The sequence below is a fragment of the Coregonus clupeaformis genome, unplaced genomic scaffold (assembly GCF_020615455.1).
Source record: "Coregonus clupeaformis isolate EN_2021a unplaced genomic scaffold, ASM2061545v1 scaf0384, whole genome shotgun sequence".
Lineage (NCBI taxonomy): Eukaryota > Metazoa > Chordata > Actinopteri > Salmoniformes > Salmonidae > Coregonus > Coregonus clupeaformis.
Window position 1 is genome coordinate 169,668 of NW_025533839.1, and position 19,802 is coordinate 189,469.

Genomic DNA, 19,802 nt, shown 5'->3' on the forward strand with positions numbered 1-19,802 from the left:
GGGGAGACCCCTTCGGGGAGGGATCATTGCAGAGTACCGGCCAGTCGGCTGTAGAGAGCCGACACGGCGGCGACACTTCCACCTGGTCAGAGCAGCTTCCGGCTACTGGGGTAGAAGACAGAAAAAGTAGGCGGTCGTGGATTCCCCAGTAGCTTTTGTGCATTCGCTACTTGTTCGCTAAGAGTAGCCACTTTGCACCTGTAGTCCTCTGCAAGCAAATAATTGCTACATTGGAAGTCCTGGCGGTCCACATTGTCCCAGAATAAAGCAAAATAAACACAGCTCCTGCAGCATTGAAAACGTTTGTTAACATCCTCCATTTGAGGCTAAAGACTAGCTAGGCTAGCTAAGCTAGCTGGGTTCCCTGCCTCTCTCTTGATAGGGAATTCTCAACGTCAGGCCAAGGTAAGCCTACACCAAACACAGAATTAATTAGAATTTTTGTAAAATTCACGTTGTAATAAATGAATGGCGGTGTAGAGCATTGTAATTCAGGCTAGCAAAACGCGTTTCATCAACAACACATTGGGGGTCGCGCTGATAATATTACATGTGTCGCGTTGATGATATTTCAACCAGATAGTTAACATTTATTTAACAACCCCTTGAAAACGACACACAGTTGTCAATGTTTTTAGCGGAGCTGGGGTCTCCTTGCCCTCAGAAGGAAAATCAATTGCGCTGCACCTTCTTCTACAACGTCCGTAAAACCTGCCCCCTTTATTCTCTGTAGCCAGCGCACTAGAAGACCAGTACTTAAAGCCTTTAGCCGTATCCTTATTCTACTCCTCCTCTGTTCCTCTGGTGATGTAGAGGTTAACCCAGGCCCTGTAGCCCCCAGTATCACTCCTACTCCTCAGGCGTTATCATTTGTTGACTTCTGTAACCGTAAAAGCCTTGGTTTTCTGCACGTTAACATCAGAAGCCTCCTTCCTAAGTTTGAGTTATTCACTGCGTTAGTACACTCCGCCAACCCTGATGTTCTAGCAGTGTCTGAATCCTGGCGTAGGAAGGCCACCAAAAATTCAGAAATGTCCATCCCCAACTACAACATTTTCCGCCTCGATAGAACTGCCAAAGGGGGTGGGGTTGCAATCTACTGTAGAGATAGCCTGCAGAGCTCTATCATACTATCCAGGTCTGTGCCCAAACAGATTGAGCTTCTACTTCTAAAAATCCACCTTTCCAGAAATAAGTCTCTCACTGTTGCCGCTTGCTACAGACCCCCCTCAGCCCCGAGCTGTGCCCTGGACACCATATGTGAACTGATTGCCACCCATCTATCCTCAGAGTTCGTACTGCTTGGTGACCTAAACTGGGATATGCTTAAAACCCCGGCCAACCTACAATCTAAACTAGATGCCCTCAACCTCACACAAATTATCAACGAACCTACCAGGTACAACCCTAAATCTGTAAAGATGGACACCCTCATAGATATCATCCTGACAAATTTACCCTCTAAATACACCTCCGCTGTCTTCAACCAGGATCTCAGCGATCACTGCCTTATTGCCTGCGTCCGTAATTGGTCCGCGGTCAAACGACCACTCCTCATCACTGTCAAACACTCCCTAAAACACTTTAGACAGCAGGCCTTTCTAATTGACCTGGCCCGGGTATCCTGGATGGATATTGGCCTCATTCCGTCAGTAGGGGATGCCTTGTTGTTCTTTAAATGTGCTTTCCTCTCAATCTTAAATAAGCATGCCCCATTCAAAAAATTCAGAACTAAGAAGAGATATAGCCCCTGGTTCTCCTCAGACTTGAATGCCCTTGACCAGCACAAAAACATCCTGTGGCGTACTGCATTAGCATCGAACAGCCCCCGCGATATGCAACTTTTCAGGGAAGTCAGGAACCAATATACACAATCAGTTAGGAAAGCAAAGGCTAGCTTTTTCAAACAGAAATTTGCATCCTGTAGCATTAACTCCAAAAAGTTTTGGGACACTGTAAAGTCCATGGAAAATAAGAGCACCTCCTCCCAACTGCCCACTGCACTGAGGCTAGGAAACACTGTTACCACCGATAAATCTACAATAATCAAGAATTTCAACAAGTATTTTGCTACGGCTGGCCATGCTTTCCACCTGGCTACCACTACCCCGGCCACCAGCTTTGCACACTCTGCTGCAACTTGCCCATGCCCCCCCGCTTCTCCTTCACACAAATTCAGACAGCTGATTTTCTGAAAGAGCTGACAAATCTGGAACTCTACAAATCAGCTGGGCTAGACAATCTGGACCCTTTCTTTCTAAAATTAGCCGCCTAAATTGTCGCAACCCCTATTACTAGCCTGTTCAACCTCTCTTTCGTAACGTCTGACATCCCCAGAGATTGGAAAGCTGCCCGGTCAACCCCTTCTTCAAAGGGGGTGACACTCTAGATCCAAACTGTTACAGACCTATATCCATCCTGCCCTGCCTTTCGAAAGTATTTGAAAGCCAAGTTAACAAACAGATCACCGACAATTTTGAATCCCACCGTAACTTCTCCGCTATGCAATCCGGTTTCCGAGCTGGTCATGGGTGCACCTCAGCCACGCTCAAGGTCCTAAACGATATTATAACCGCGATCGATAAAAGACAGTACCGCGCAGCCGTCTTCAATGACCTGGCCAAGGCTTTCGACTCTGTCAACCACCGCATTCTTATTGGCAGACTAAATAGCCTTGGTTTTTCTAATGACTGCCTCGCATGGTTCACCAACTACTTCTCAGATGGAGTTCAATGTGTCACATCGGAGGGCCTGTTGTCTGGACCTCTGGCCGTCTCTATGGGGGTGCCACAGGGTTCAATTCTCGTGCCGACTCTATTCTCTGTGTATATCAATGATGTCGCTCTTGCTGCTGGTGACGCTCGGATCCACCTCTATGCGGACGACACCATTTTGTATACATCTGGCCCTTCATTGGACACTGTGTTAACAAACCTCCAAACGAGCTTCAACGCCATACAACACTCCTTCCGTAGCCTCCAACTGCTCTTAAACACTAGTAAAACTAAATGCATGCTCTTCAACCGAACACTGTTTGCACCCGCCCACACGACTAGAATCACTACTCTCGGCGGGTCTTTCTTAGAGTAGGTGGACAACTACAAATACCTAGGTGTCTGGTTAGACTGTAAACTCTCCTTCCAGACTCATATTAAGCATCTCCAATCAAAAGTTAAATCTAGAATCGGCTTCCTATTTCGCAACAAAGCCTCCTTCACACATACTGCCAAACATGCCCTCGTAAAACTGACTATCCTACCGATCCTTGACTTTCGCCGATGTCAGTTACAAAATAGCCTCCAACACTCTACTCAGCAAATTGGATGTAGTCTATCACAGTGCCATCAGTTGTCACCAAAGCCCCATATACTACCCACCATTGTGACCTGTACGCTCTTGTTGGCTGGCCCTCACTACATTTTCGTTGCCAAACCCACTGGCTCCAGGTCATCTGTAAATCACTGCTAGGCAAATCCCTGTCTTATCTTAGCTCACTGGTCACCATAGCAACACCCACCCGTAGTCTGCGCTCCAGCAGGTATATCTCACTGGTCATCCCCAAAGCCAACACCTCCTTTGGCCGCCATTCCTTCCAGTTCTCTGCTGCCAATGACTGGAACGAACTGCAAAAATCTCTGAAGCTGGAGACTCTTATCTCCCTCACTAACTTTAAGCATCAGTTGTCAGAGCACCTTACCGATCACTGCACCTGTACACAGCCATTCTGAAATTAGCCCACCGAACTACCTCATCCCCATATTGTTATTTATTTTGCTAATTTTCACCCCAGTATCTCTATTTGCACATCATCTTTTGCACATCCATCATTCCAGTGTTAATTACGAAATTGTAAATATTTTTGCACTATGGCCTATTTATTTGTTCCCTTACCTCCATAATTTACTACATTCGCACACACTGTATATATATTTTCTGTTGTATTTTTGACTTTATGTTTTGTTTACCCCATATGTAACTCTGTGTTGTTGTTTTTATCACACTGCTTTGCTTTATCTTGGCCAGGTCGCAGTTGTAAATGAGAACTTGTTCTCAACTGGCCTACCTGGTTAAATAAAGAAGGAAAATCAATTGTGCTGCACCTTATTGTGATATTTTATTGATAACGACCTAAAGACACCGGCTGGAACGCGGTTTTAACCAATCAGCATCCAGGATTAGACCCACCCGTCATTACATTGCTTTCTTTTCATTCATAAAGCTTTTTTGTATAAACCCCTGATATCATGAATAACCTTTACACCCGTTCTCAGGGATGGCAAATTCTGGAAATTCATTTGGTCTCTACAGAGTTAGATAAATCAGCTTTTAGTTTTTTTTGCTTCTTACTTGTGGAATAATCTCCAAAAGTCTCAAAAAATACATGATTTGGTGCCTGTAGAGCAATTCAGATTGCTGATTGAGGAACTTTATACTGAAGAATGGGTTTGTTTTCTATGACACGAACGATCTGCTTCCGTGTTGATACACTGGTGGTTGTTGTGGCTGAGTATTGGTGCTAAACCGTGTTGTTGGAGTCCGGCATGCTAGCTGGCTGTGGCGTCTTATGACTAGGTGCCCTGGACGATTTTCACGGAAGAATACTGTACCAAGTTAGCTAGCTGAATAAACTAAGTTAGTCTATTCCTAGAAAACATTGAACCACTGTAGTTTACAACAATTATAGTTTCTGAGGTGGAAGTTGGGAGAGTTATATTTGGGAGTTGTGGTGAGGGAGGCCCCGCTCTTTCCTTTCCCAGATGTTTAGTTCATTTTATTCCGATCTCCTCTGCATTATTGTAGCCATCTGCTGCAGCCTGTCAACTATGCCTCTGCCTATCCCTGTTCTCTCCTCTCCGCACAGGCTACACAAACGCCTCACACCGCGTGGCTGCTGCCTCTCTAACCTGGTGGTCCCTGCACACACGACCCACGTGGAGTTCCAGGTCTCAGGCAGCCTCTGGAACTGCCGTTCTGCTGCCAACAAGGCAGACTTCATCCCAGCCTATGCTACCCTCCAGTCCCTCGACTTCTTGGCGCTGACGGAAACATAGATTACCACTGAAAACACTGCTACTCCTGCTGCTCTCTCCTCGTCTGACCATGTGTTCTCGCATACCCCGAGAGCATCTGGTCAGCGGGGTGGTGGCACAGGAATCCTCATCTCTCCCAAGTGGACATTCTCAATTTTTCCCCTGACCCATCTGTCTATCTCATTTGAATTCCATGCTGTCACAGTCACTAGCCCATTTAAGCTTAATATCCTTGTCATCTATCGCCCTCCAGGTTCCCTTGGAGAGTTCATCAATGAGCTTGATGCCTTGATAAGTTCCTTTCCTGAGGATGGCTCACCCCTCACAGTTCTGGGGGATTTCAACCTCCCTACGTCTACATTTGACTCATTTCTCTCTGCCTCCTTCTTTCCACTCCTCTCCTCTTTTGACCTCACCCTCTCACCGCCCCCCCCCCTACTCACAAGGCAGGCAATACGCTTGACCTCATCTTTACTAGATGCTGTTCTTCTACTAATCTCACTGCAACTCCCCTCCAAGTCTCCGACCACTACTTTGTATCCTTTTCTCTCTCCCTCTCCTCCAACACTACTCACTCTGCCCCTACACAGATGGTAATGCGCCGTCGCAACCTTCGCTCTCTCTCTCCCGCTACTCTCTCCTCTTCCATCCTATCATCTCTTCCCTCTGCTCAATCCTTCTCCCTCAAATCTCCTGATTCTGCCTCCTCAACCCTCCTCTCCTCCCTTTCTGCATCCTTTGACTCTCTATGTCCCCTATCCTCCCGGCCGGCTCGGTCCTCCCCTCCAGCTTCGTGGCTTGATGACTCATTGCGAGCTCACAGAACAGAGCTCTGGGCAGCTGAGCAGAAATGGAAGAAAACTAGACTCCCCTGGCATCTTTTCACTCCCTCCTCTCTACATTTTCTTCATCTGTTTCTGCTGCTAAGGCCACTTTCTACCATTCTAAATTCCAAGCATCCGCCTCTAACCCTAGGAAGCACTTTGCCACATTCTCCTCCCTGCTGAATCCCCCCCTCTCTGTGGATGACTTCGTCAACCATTTTGAAAAGAAGGTTGACGACATCCGATCCTTGTTTGTTAAGTCAAATGACACTGCTGGTCCTGCTCACACTGCCCTACCCTATGCTTTGACTTCTTTCTCCCCTCTCTCTCCAGATAAAATCTTGCGACTTGTGACGGCAGGCCGCCCAAGAACCTGCCCGCTTGACCCTATCCCCTCCTCTCTTCTCCAGACCATCTCCGGTGACCTTCTCCCTTACCTCACCTCGCTGATCAACACATCCTTGACCGCTGGCTATGTCCCTTCCGTCTTCAAGAGAGCGAGAGTTGCACCCCTTCTCAAAAAACCAACACTCGATCCCTCTGATGTCAACAACTACAGACCAGTATCCCTTCTTTCTTTTCTCTCCAAAACTATTGAGCGTGCCGTCTTTAGCCAACTCTCTTGCTATCTCTCTCAGAATGACCTTCTTGATCCAAACCAGTCAGGTTTCAAGACTGGTCATTCAACTGAGACTGCTCTTCTCTGTGTCACAGAGGCTCTCCGCACTGCTAAAGCTAACTCTCTCTCCTCTGCTCTTGTCCTTCTAGACCTGTCTGCTGCCTTTGATACTGTGAACCATCAGATCCTCCTCTCCACCCTCTCAGAGCTGGGCATCTCCGGCGCGGCTCACTCTTGGATTGCGTCCTACCTGACCGGTCGCTCCTACCAAGTGGCGTGGCGAGAAGCTGTCTCCGCACCACGTGCTCTCACCACTGGTGTCCCCCAGGGCTCAGTTCTATGCCCTCTCCTATTCTCGCTATACACCAAGTCACTTGGCTCTGTCATATCCTCACATGGCCTCTCCTATCATTGCTACGCTGAAGACACACAACTAATCTTCTCCTTTCCCCCTTCTGATAACCAGGTGGCGAATCGCATCTCTGCATGTCTGGCAGACATATCAGTATGGATGACGGATCACCACCTCAAGCTGAACCTCGGCAAGACGGAGCTGCTCTTCCTCCCGGGGAAGGACTGCCCGTTCCATGATCTTGCCATCACGGTTGACAACTCTGTTGTGTCCTCCTCCCAGAGTGCGAAGAGCCTTGGCGTGACCCTGGACAACACCCTGTCGTTCTCCGCTAACATCAAGGCGGTGACCCGATCCTGTAGGTTCATGCTCTACAACGTTCGGAGAGTACGACCCTGCCTTACACAGGAAGCGGCACAGGTCCTAATCCAGGCACTTGTCATCTCCCGTCTGGATTACTGCAACTCGCTGTTGGCTGGGCTCCCTGCCTGTGCCATTAAACCCTTACAACTCATCCAGAATGCCGCAGCCCGTCTGGTGTTCAACCTTCCCAAGTTCTCTCACGTCACCCCGCTCCTCCGCACACTCCACTGGCTTCCAGTTGAAGCTCGCATCTGCTACAAGACCATGGTGCTTGTCTACAGAGCTGTGAGGGGAACAGCACCGCCGTACCTTCAGGCTCTGATCAGTCCCTACACCCAAACGAGGGCACTGCGTTCATCCACCTCTGGCCTGCTGGCTCCTCTACCTCTGCTGAAGCATAGTTCCCGCTCAGCCCAGTCAAAACTGTTCGCTGCTCTGGCACCCCAATGGTGGAACAAGCTCCCTCATGACGCCAGGACAGCGGAGTCACTCACCACCTTCCGGAGACATTTGAAACCCCACCTCTGTAAGGAATACCTGGGATAGGATAAAGTAATCCTTCTACCCCCCCTTTACTCCAACCCCCCAAAAAAAAAACAAAAAAACAAACAAAAAACATTGTAAAGTGGTTACCCCACTGGCTATAAGGTGAATGCACCTATTTGTAAGTCGCTCTGGATAAGAGCGTCTGCTAAATGACGTAAATGTAAAATGTAATTGTGTATGTGTATCTCTGTTTGGCTTTTCCTATTGTATTGATGTGTATAATGTTTTATTATTTGGTATTGTGGTGCTATACAGGGCTAATTTGGAAAAGAGACCTTGGTCTCAGCATGACTCCCTGTCAAAATAAAGGTTCAATCAAAATAAATAAAACACCCCCCCTCACCTGCCCTTGAAGAAAGCCACATAGAAGACGGGAGCAAAGGTGTTCATGGACTTCAACAGAAATGATTTCAGAATCAGACGCTCCTCAAACTCCGCCTCTGTCTTAGGAACCTCTGACAGACAAGACAAGCAGCCAATCACATTATTAGACAGACAGGACAACCAGCCAATCATATCATCAGACGTCATCAGAAGTGTGTGTTAAACAGTTCAGTGAGCCAGACAGCGATAGGGTTAGTGTTAGGGTGAGGGTACATTTTAGGGTGAGTGTTAGGGTGAGGGTTAGTGTTAAGGTGAGGGTTAGTGTTAGGGTGAGGGTTAGTGTTAGGGTGGGGGTCAGTGTTAAGGTGAGGGTTAGTGTTATGGTGAGGGTCTGTTACCCAGTTCAGTGCGCCAGACAGTGATAGGGTTAGTGTTAGGGTTAGTGTTTGGGTGGGGTTAGTGTTAGTGTTAGTGTTAGGATGTGTTACCCAGTTCAGTGAGCAAGACAGCGATAGGGTTAGTGTTAGGGTGGGGTTGGGGTTAGTGTTAGTGTTAGGGTGTGTTACCCAGTTCAGTGAGCCAGACAGCGATAGGGTTAGGGTTAGTGTTAGGGTGGGGTTAGTGTTAGTGTTAGTGTAGGGTTAGGGTTAGGGTTAGGGTTAGTGTTAGGGTTAGGGTTAGTGTTAGTGTTAGGGTTACCCAGTTCAGTGAGCCAGACAGCGATAGGGTTAGGGTTAGGGTTAGTGTTAGGGTTAGGGTTAGGGTTAGGGTTAGGGTTACCCAGTTCAGTCAGCCAGACAGCGATAGTGTTAGGGTTAGGGTTAGGGTTAGTGTTAGGGTTAGGGTTAGTGTTAGTGTTAGGGTTACCCAGTTCAGTCAGCCAGACAGCGATGGCTCCGTAGATCTCATCCAGTATCAGTACGACCAGCAGGTTGATGATGATGGCGGTGGTGGTGACGGTCATCCTAACAGAGGCCTTGGCCTCAGGGTCTGGGTTCATGGACCAGATAGACAGCATGGTGATACGATACAGGATCACACCAAACACTGCAGAAAACGTTACCCCCATCTAACACACACACACACACATACACACACACACACAGACACAAATACAGTAAATTATCAACCAAAATACAGGATAGTGATATATATATATGGCTGGCTGACTGAACTGGGTATATATATATATATATAGCTAGCTATTGTAATTAGCCTGTGTAAGCATTGTTAGCTATCTTGCTGTCGTTATTAACTTGTATTTGCATTGTTAGCTAGCTAGCTATTGTTACTAGCCTTTATTAGCATTGTTAGCTAGCTAGCCATCGTTACTAACTTGTATTACAAAATGTCCTGTGGTATTCTGTGATTGGCCAGTGGTAGTCCTGTGGTATTCATGGGAAATTGACACCAGAAAGTACCACAATAATCTTAAAAGCAGCCGGTATGACAGGAATACAACAGGTACCTTACCACAAGAATAAACCTTATCAAACCCTACACCCCAACATGAGCACTGTTCTGCCACCTCTGGTCTCTTGACCCTCCCACCCCTACAGAAGGGCAGCTCCCACTCAGCCCAGTCAGATCTCTTCTCTGTCCCAATGGAGGAACCAGCTTCCCCCAGAAGCTAAGACAGCAGAGTTCCTGCCCATCTTCCCAAAACATCTGAAACACTACCTCTTCAAAGAGTATCTTAAATAATCCCACAGCGCCTTTAGTTTATATTCAGAAACACATTCTTGTAAGGATTAGAAAGGATCTCATGTTAAATACTGTTGAAGTAATATGGCTACAGGTTCATCTGCCTCACCTAAAGCCCATTCTGGTGGGAAGCTGCTATAGACCACCAAGTGCTAACAGCCAGTATCTGGATAACATGTGTGAAATGCTTGATAATGTATGAGATATCAACAGAGGTATATTTTCTGGGTGATTTAAATATTGACTGGCTTTCATCAAGCTGCCCACTCAAGAGAAAGCTTCAAACTGTAACCAGTTCCTGCAACCTGGTTCAGGTTATCAGTCAACCTACCAGGGTATTTACAAACAGCACAGGAATGAAATCATCAACATGTAATGATCACATCTTTACTGATGCTGCAGAATTTTTTTTAAAGCAGTATCCAAATCCATTGGATGTAGGGATCACAATATAGTAGCCATATCTAGGAAAACCAAAGATCCAAAGGCTGGGCCTAATATAGTGTATAAGAGGTCATACAATACGTTCTGTAGTGATTCCTATGTTGATGATGTAAATAATATTTGCTGGTCTGTGGTGTGTAATGACGAGCAACCAGACACTGCACTTGACACATTTATGAAATTGCTTATCCCAGTTACTAATAAGCATGCACCCATTAAACTTAAATCCCCGTAGATTGATTGAGGAATTGAAAAATTGTATGGTTGAGAGGGATTCAAAAGGTATGGCAAATAAGTCTGGCTGCACAACCGGGCAAGATTAGCAAACTTAGGCATGACATGCCAGCAACAAATGCTCCTATTTGCCATATCTTCAATTTAAGCCTACTAGAAAGTGTGTGCCCTCAGGCTTGGAGGGAAGCAAAAGTCATTCCGCTACCTAAGAATAGTAAAGCCCCCTTTACTGGCTCAAATAGCCGACCAATCAGCCTGTTACCAACCCTTAGTAAAGTATTTGAAAAAAATATTTTTCACCAGATACAATGCTATTTTACTGCAAACAAATTGACAACAGACTTTCAGCACGATTATAGGGAAGGACATTCAACAAGCACAGCACTTACACAAATTACTAATGATTGGCTGAGAGAAATTGATGATAATAATTGTGGGGGCTGTTTTGTTAGACTTCAGTGCAGGTTTCGACATTATCGATCATAGTCTGTTGCTGGAAAAACGTATGTGTTATGGCTTTACACCCCCTACTGTAATGTGAATAATGAATTATTTGTCTAACAGAACACAGAGGGTGTTCTTTTAATGGAAGCCTCTCAAACATAATCCAGTTAGTCAGGTATTCCCCAGGGCAGCTGTCTAGGTCCCTTACTTTCTTCCATCTTTACTAACGACATGCCACTGGCTTTGAGTAAAGCCAGTGTGTCTATGTATGCAGATGACTCAACACCATACACATCAGCTATTACAATAACTGGAATGACTGCAACACTTAACAAAGAGCTGCAGTTAGTTTAGGAATTTGTAGCAAGGAATAAGTTAGTCCTAAATATTTCTAAAACTAAAAGCATTGTATTTGGGACGAATCATTCACTAAACCCTAAACCAACTACATCTCGTATTTAATAATGTGGAAACTGAGCAAGATGAGGTGACTAAACTGCTTGGAGTAACCCTAGATTGTAAACTGTAATGGTCAAAACATATTGATACAACAGTAGCTAAGATGGGGAGAAGTCTGTCCATAAAGAGTTGCTCTGCCTTCTTAACACTATCAACAAGGCAGGTCCTTCAGGCCCTAGTTTTGTCGCACCTGGACTACTGTTCAGTCGTGTGGTCAGGTGCCACAAAAAGGGACTTAGGAAAATTGCAGTTGGCTCAGAACAGGGCAGCACGGCTGGCCCTTAAAAGTACACGGAGAGCTAACATTAATGACATGCATGTCAATCTCTCATGGCTCAAAGTGGAAGAGAGATTGACTTCATCACTACTTGCTTTTGTAAGAGGTGTTGACAAGCTGAATGTACTGAGCTGTCTGTTTAAAATACTAGCACACAGCTCGGACACCCATGCATACCACACAAGACATGCCAACAGGGGCTCTTCACAGACCCCAAGTCCAGAACAGACTATGGGAGGCGCACAGTACTACATAGAGCCATGACTACATGGAACTCTATTCCACATCAGTAACTGATTCAAGCAGTAGAATCAGATTTAGAAAACAGGTAAAAATACACCTTATGGAACAGTGGGGACTGTGAAGAGACACACACACACGTACAGACACATGCATACATTATGATATTGTTGTATTGTGGTATTAAACATTTTGTATTGTAGATATGTAGTGGTGTAATAATGTTATATGATGTACTGTTTTATCTTTTTGTTTTATGTGTAATGTAAGTGCTTTAATATGCCTTGGCAGCAGCTAAGGGGGATCCCTAATAAATACAAATACTCCATAATGGCAAAGCAAAAACTGGTTTTTAGAAATGTTTGCAAATTGATACAAAAAAAAACAGGAAATACAACATTTACATAAGTATTCAGACCCTTTACTCAGTACTTTGTTGAAGCACCTTTGGCAGCGATTACAGCATCGAGTCTTCTTGGGTATGATGCTACAAGCTTGGCACACCTGTATTTGGGGAGTTTCTCCCATTCTTCTCTGCAGATCCTCTCAAGCTCTGTCAGGTTGGATGTAGAACATTGCTGCACAGCTATTTACAAATCAAATCAAATCAAAGCTACTCTTCCTGAGGTTTATTATGGATCCCCATTAGTTCCTGCCAAGGCAGCAGCTACTCTTCCTGGGGTTTATTATGGATCCCCATTAGTTCCTGCCAAGGCAGCAGCTACTCTTCCTGGGGTTTATTATGGATCCCCATTAGTTCCTGCCAAGGCAGCAGCTACTCTTCCTGGGGTTTATTATGGATCCCCATTAGTTCCTGCCAAGGCAGCAGCTACTCTTCCTGGGGTTTATTATGGATCCCCATTAGTTCCTGCCAAGGCAGCAGCTACTCTTCCTGGGGTTTATTATGGATCCCCATTAGTTCCTGTCAAGGCAGCAGCTACTCTTCCTGGGGTTTATTATGGATCCCCAGTAGTTCCTGCCAAGGCAGCAGCTACTCTTCCTGGAGTCCAGCAAAATTAAGGCAGTTACACAATTTAAAAAACATTACAATACATTCACAGGTTTCACAACACACTGTGTGCCCTCAGGCCCCTACTCCACCACTACCACATATCTACAGTACAAAATCCATGTGTACGTGTGTGTATAGTGCGTATGTTATCGTGTGTGTCTGTGCCTGTGTTTGTGTTGCTTCACAGTCCCCGCTGTTCCATAAGGTGCATTTATTTGTTTTTTTAAATCTAATTTTACTGCTTGCATCAGTTACTTGACGTGGAATAGAGTTCCATGTAGTCATGGCTCTATGTCAGGGGGGGGGGGCAAAGTACGGCCCGCGAGACATTTTTGAAATGTATTAAATATTATTATGTATGAGTTACGGTTTTTGGCCTAAAATTACTCAATCCATGATATAGAAACAACCTCCAATAGATGGTGCTGTAGCCTGGTCTGTATTTGGGCCTACAGTCAGATTCAGAATGCGCTCAGTCATCAAAGCCACTTCATTTCTTGACGACTTTTGACGTGCAAAATGAGTGTTGCGAAAATGAGAAAAGTGGACTCTGAATGATGGGAACAACCAGGGGCTCTGACTTATATGACAGGGTGTCTGCCTGCTTGGAAAAAATGAATCTACCGTGGAGCAAACTGACAAACGTCACAACAGATGGATCACCAAATCTAACCGGTAAAAACATTGGCCTACTAAAAAGATTACAAGACAAAGTAAAAGAAGAAAGCCCTTACTCTGAGGAATGTATTTCTTCACTGTATTATTCATCTGGAAGCCCTGTGTAAAAGTGTGTTAAAGCTGGAAAATGTTGTCAAAGTGGTTGTAAAACTTTTTACAGGCAAGGGGGGTTAACCATCGTCAGTTCATTCAGCTGCACAATGACACAGAGGCAGAGCACCAGGACTTGTTGTATCATTCAAATGTGCGCTGGCTAAGCCTGGGAAAAGTATTTCGCTGTTTGGGAACTGAGAGGGGAGATGGGTATGTTCCTTGATACGGTTGGTAAAGCTGACGACTTCTCCGAGTTGAAAGACACAGACTGGCTGGGCGACTTTGCTTTCGGTGTGGACATATTGGGACATCTGAACAATCTAAATGTGAAACTGCAGGGAAATTGTGTTTTTGTGCTTGAACTGTATTCCAACATGAAAGCATTCAAGGACAAACTTATGTTGTTCTCCAGACAAATGAGCAGCGGGTCTCTCGCTCATTTTCCGACATTGGCTGCACTGAACGGGCCCACATCTCAGAGCCGCACTGAGACATACAGTGAAGGAAGAAAGTATTTGATCCCCTGCTGATTTTGTACGTTGGCCCACTGACAAAGAAATGATCAGTCTATAATTTTAATGGTAGGCCTATTTGAACAGTGAGAGACAGAATAACAAAAAAATCCACAAACACGCATGTCAAAAATGTTATAAATTGATTTGCATTTTAATGAGGGAAATAAGTATTTGACCCCTCTGCAAAACATGACTTAGTACTTGGTGGCAAAACCCTTGTTGGCAATCACAGAGGTCAGACGTTTCTTGTAGTTGGCCACCAGGTTTGCACACATCTCAGGAGGGATTTTGTCCCACTCCTCTTTGCAGATCTTCTCCAAGTCATTAAGGTTTCGAGGCTGACGTTTGGCAACTCGAACCTTCAGCTCCCTCCACAGATTTTCTATGGGATTAAGGTCTGGAGACTGGCTAGGCCACTCCAGGACCTTAATGTGCTTCTTCTTGAGCCACTCCTTTGTTGCCTTGGCCGTGTGTTTTCGGTCATTGTCATGCTGGAATACCCATCCACAACCCTTTTTCAATGCCCTGGCTGAGGGAAGGAGGTTCTCACCCAAGATTTGATGGTACATGTCCCTGTCCATTGTCCCTTCGATGCAGTGAAGTTGTCCTGTCCCCTTAGCAGAAAAACACCCCCAAAACATAATGTTTCCACCTCCATGTTTGACGGTGGGGATGGTGTTCTTGGGGTCATAGGCAGCATTCCTCCTCCTCCAAACACGGCGAGTTGAGATGATGCCAAAGAGCTCCATTTTGGTCTCATCTGACCACAATACTTTCACCCAGTTCTCCTCTGAATCATTCAGATGTTCATTGGCAAACTTCAGACGGGCATGTATGTGTGCTTTCTTGAGCAGGGGGACCTTGCAGGCGCTGTAGGATTTCAGTCCTTCACGGCGTAGTGTGTTACCAATTGTTTCCTTGGTGACTATGGTCCCAGCTGCCTTGAAATCATTGACAAGATCCTCCCGTGTAGTTCTGGGCTGATTCCTCACCATTCTCATGATCATTGCAACTCCACGAGGTGAGATTTTGCATGGAGCCCCAGGCCGAGGGAGATTGACAGTTCATTTGTGTTTCTTCCATTTGCGAATAATCAAACCAACTGTTGTCACCTTCTCACCAAGCTGCTTGGCGATGGTCTTGTAGCCCATTCCAGCCTTGTGTAGGTCTACAATCTTGTCCCTGACATCCTTGGAGAGCTCTTTGGTCTTGGCCATGGTGGAGAGTTTGGAATCTGATTAATTGATTGCTTCTGTGGACAGGTGACTTTTATACAGGTAACAAGCTGAGATTAGGAGCACTCCCTAGAGTGTGCTCCTAATCTCAGCTCATTACCTGTATAAAATACACCTGGGAGCCAGAAATCTTTCTGATTGAGAGGGGGTCAAATACTTATTTCCCTCATTAAAATGCAAATCAATTTATAACATTTTTGACATGCATTTTTCTGGATTTCTTTGTTGTTATTCTGTCTCTCACTGTTCAAATAAATCTACCATTAAAATTATAGACTAATCATGTCTTTGTCAGTGTGCAAACGTACAAAATCAGCAGGGGATCAAATACTTTTTTCCCTCACTGTATAGTAGCACTTTGATCGACCTGCTGAGTTTTCCAGCCACTTCTCAGACTTCACCAAGATTGAGACTGAGCTGGAGCTTGTATCTGTCTTTCGACAGGGAGAAAGCACCACCAGACACACAATTGGAGCTCATCGACATCCAATGTGACAGTGATTTGAAGGAGAAGTGCAAAACAGCAACAATAGACCAGTTCTACGGCTCACTGAATGAAACAACGTTTCCAAACATTAGAAAGCACGCCCAAAGGATGCATGTTTTATTCGGGTCCACATATGTGTGTGAACAAAGGTTCTCAGTCATGAATTACAACAAATCCCGTCACAGGTCAAATTTAACAAATGACCACTTGTCAGCTGTTCTGAGAACCTCTACATCAAAGATGACACCAGACTTTGATGCCCTTGCCAAGAGAGGTGACCAGACCCATTGTTCACATAAAGACTCAAATAACCGTGACTGGGGTAGGCAAGGATTATGCTTTTTCATGGTGATGGTTATGCAGGGAGAATTATCCAGCAATGCACTTGGATACAGGTAATAACTAATCAGTCAGATTTGGACTGAGGTGATTAGATAACTGTAAATATGGCTCAAAATGGAGATGAGAATTGTTCCTTAATATGCTTTAAAAAACAGACTGCTCCAAATGAAACGGATGCTCTTACCATATGTCTCACCATATGTCATACCATATTACCGTGTTCACTCAAATTTTAGAATAGTTTTTATTTACACATCAGCTGTTACATTTTACATCAGCTGTTTATGTCTGCAGTCATATAATATATATCAATTTTTACGTTTGCATAATGTGACTAAGTTTGATTGTACTCTACAAGGGTAGAGATGCAGGATCTGTGTGTGTGTGTGTTTGACTGTGATGTTATAAATTATATCAATTTTGTGAAAATTTGTTCACAAAAAACAAGGGTAGAGATGGTACAAGGGTATAATTGTTCTGCAAGCATATGTACACCTACAGTGGGGGAAAAAAAGATTTAGTCAGCCACCAATTGTGCAAGTTCTCCCACTTGAAAAAAGATGAGAGGATTTCTAAGCAAACAGCGGGAGGCAGGGCTTTCTCCTATAGATCTCAATTTTTATGGAACAGTCTGCCTACCCATGTGAGAGACGCAGACTCGGTCTCAACCTTTAAGTCTTTACTGAAGACTTATCTCTTCAGTAGGTCATATGATTGAGTGTAGTCTGGCCCAGGAGTGTGAAGGTGAACGGAAAGGCTCTGGAGCAACGAACAGCCCTTGCTGTCTCTGCCAGGCCGGTTCCCCTCTCCACTGGGGTTCTCTGCCTCTAGCCCTGTTGCAGGGGCTGAGTCACTGGCTTGCTGGTGCTCTTTCATGCCGTCCCTGGGAGGGGTGCGTCACTTGAGTGGGTTGAGTTACTGACATGATCTTCCTGTCTGGGTTGGCGCCCCCTTGGTTTGTGCTGTGGTGGAGACCTCTGTGGGCTATACTCGGCCTTGTCTCAGGATTGTAAGTTGGTGGTTGAGGATATCCCTCTAGTGGTGCGGGGGCTGTGCTTTGGCAGAGTGGGTGGGGTTATATCCTTCCTGTTTGGCCCTGTCCGGGGTTTCTTCGGATGGGGCCACAGTGTCTCCGGACCGCTCCTGTCTCAGCCTCCAGTATTTATGCTGCAGTAGTTTATGTGTCGGGGGGCTGGGGTTAGTTGGTTATACCTGGAGTACTTCTCCTGTCTTATCCAGTGTCCTGTGTGAATTTAAGTATGCTCTCTCTAATTCTCTCGTTCTCTCTTTCTCTCTGAGAACCTGAGCCCTAGGACCATACGTCAGGACTACCGGGCATGATGACACCTTGCTGTCCCCAGTCCGCCTGGCCTTGCTGCTATTCCAGTTTCAACTGTTCTGCCTGCGGTTATGGAACCCCTACCTGTCCCAGACCTGCTGTTTTCAACTCTTAATGATCGGCTATGAAAAGCCAACTGAGATTTATTCCTGATTATTATTTGACCATGCTTGTCACTTATGAACATTTTTGAACATCTTGGCATGGTTCTGTTATAATCTTCACCCGGCACAGCCAGAAGAGGACTGGCCACCCCTCATAGCCTGGTTCCTCTCTAGGTTTCTTCCTAGGTTTTCGCCTTTCTAGGGAGTTTTTCCTAGCCACCGTGCTTCTACACCTGCATTACTAGCTGTTTGGGGTTTTAGGCTGGGTTTCTGTACAGCACTTCGAGATATTAGCTGATGTAAGAAGGGCTATATAAAATAAAATTGATTGATTGATTGATTGATTGATGAGAGGCCTGTAATTGTCATCATAGGTACACGTCAACTATGACAGACAAATTGAGATTTTTTTTCCCAGAAAGTCACATTGTAGATTTTTTAATGAATTTATTTGCAAATTATGGTGGAAAATAAGTATTTGGTCACCTACAAACAAGCAAGATTTCTGGCTCTCACAGACCTGTAACAACTTCTTTAAGAGGCTCCTCTGTCCTCCACTCATTACCTGTATTAATGGCACCTGTTTGAACTTGTTATCAGTATAAAAGACACCTGTCTACAACCTCAAACAGTCACACTCCAAACTCCACTATGGCCAAGACCAAAGAGCTGTCAAAGGACACCAGAAACAAAATTGTAGACCTGCACCAGGCTGGGAAGACTGAATCTGCAATAGGTAAGCAGCTTGGTTTGAAGAAATCAACTGTGGGAACAATTATTAGGAAATGGAAGACATACAAGACCACTGATAATCTCCCTCGATCTGGGGCTCCACGCATGATCTCACCCCGTGGGGTCAAAATGATCACAAGAACGGTGAGCAAAAATCCCAGAACCACACGGGGGGACCTAGTGAATGACCTGCAGAGAGCTGGGACCAAAGTAACAAAGCCTACCATCAGTAACACACTACGCCGCCAGGGACTCAAATCCTGCAGTGCCAAACGTGTCCCCCTGCTTAAGCCAGTACATGTCCAGGCCCGTCTGAAGTTTGCTAGAGTGCATTTGGATGATCCAGAAGAGGATTGGGAGAATGTCATATGGTCAGATGAAACCAAAATACAACTTTTTGGTAAAAACTCAACTCGTCGTGTTTGGAGGACAAAGAATGCTGAGTTGCATCCAAAGAACACCATACCTACTGTGAAGCATGGGGGTGGAAACATCATGCTTTGGGGCTGTTTTTCTGCAAAGGGACCAGGACGACTGATCCGTGTAAAGGAAAGAATGAATGGGGCCATGTATCGTGAGATTTTGAGTGAAAACCCCCTTCCATCAGCAAGGGCATTGAAGATGAAACGTGGCTGGGTCTTTCAGCATGACAATGGTCCCAAACACACCGCCCGGGCAACGAAGGAGTGGCTTCGTAAGAAGCATTTCAAGGTCCTGGAGTGGCCTAGCCAGTCTCCAGATCTCAACCCCATAGAAAATCTTTGGAGGGAGTTGAAAGTCCGTGTTGCCCAGCGACAGCCCCAAAACATCAGTACTCTAGAGGAGATCTGCATGGAGGAATGGGCCAAAATACCAGCAACAGTGTGTGAAAACCTTGTGAAGACTTACAGAAAACGTTTGACCTGTGTCATTGCCAACAAAGGGTATATAACAAAGTATTGAGAAACTTTTGTTATTGACCAAATACTTATTTTCCACATTAATTTGCAAATAAATTCATAAAAAATCCTACAATGTGATTTTCTGGATTTTTTTTCTCATTTTGTCTGTCATAGTTGACGTGTACCTATGATGAAAATTACAGGCCCCTCTCATCTTTTTAAGTGGGAGAACTTGCACAATTGGTGGCTGACTAAATACTTTTTCCCACCACTGTACAGTACACTAGTAGTTGCGTGTCAATGTGAAAATGAATAAAGGCTTTGCATGTTTTGTCATGCATATAGTATGTGGCCCTTCACTTGGTTTCAAAACCTCAATGTGGCCAAAAGGTCTGCTCTATGTAGTACTGTGCGCCTCCCATAGTCTGTTCTGGACTTGGGGACTGTGAAGAGACCTCTGGTGGCATGTCTTGTGGGGTGTGCATGGGTGTCTGAGCTGTGTGCCAGTAGTTCAAACCGACAGC

The 19,802-nt window shown here is 45.3% G+C and overlaps 1 protein-coding gene across 1 annotated transcript in view; it reads right to left on the reverse strand.

Moving 5' to 3' along the window:
- LOC121555626 (anoctamin-1-like) overlaps window positions 1-19,802 on the reverse strand; it is a 252,274-nt gene that overhangs the window by 73,707 nt on the left and 158,765 nt on the right. The window contains exons 17-18 of the mRNA XM_045215172.1: window positions 8,926-9,127; window positions 8,078-8,189 (exon numbers count right to left, since the gene is read on the reverse strand). Coding sequence (XP_045071107.1) covers window positions 8,078-8,189; window positions 8,926-9,127 — 314 coding nt within the window. The remainder of the gene's footprint in view (window positions 1-8,077; window positions 8,190-8,925; window positions 9,128-19,802) is intronic.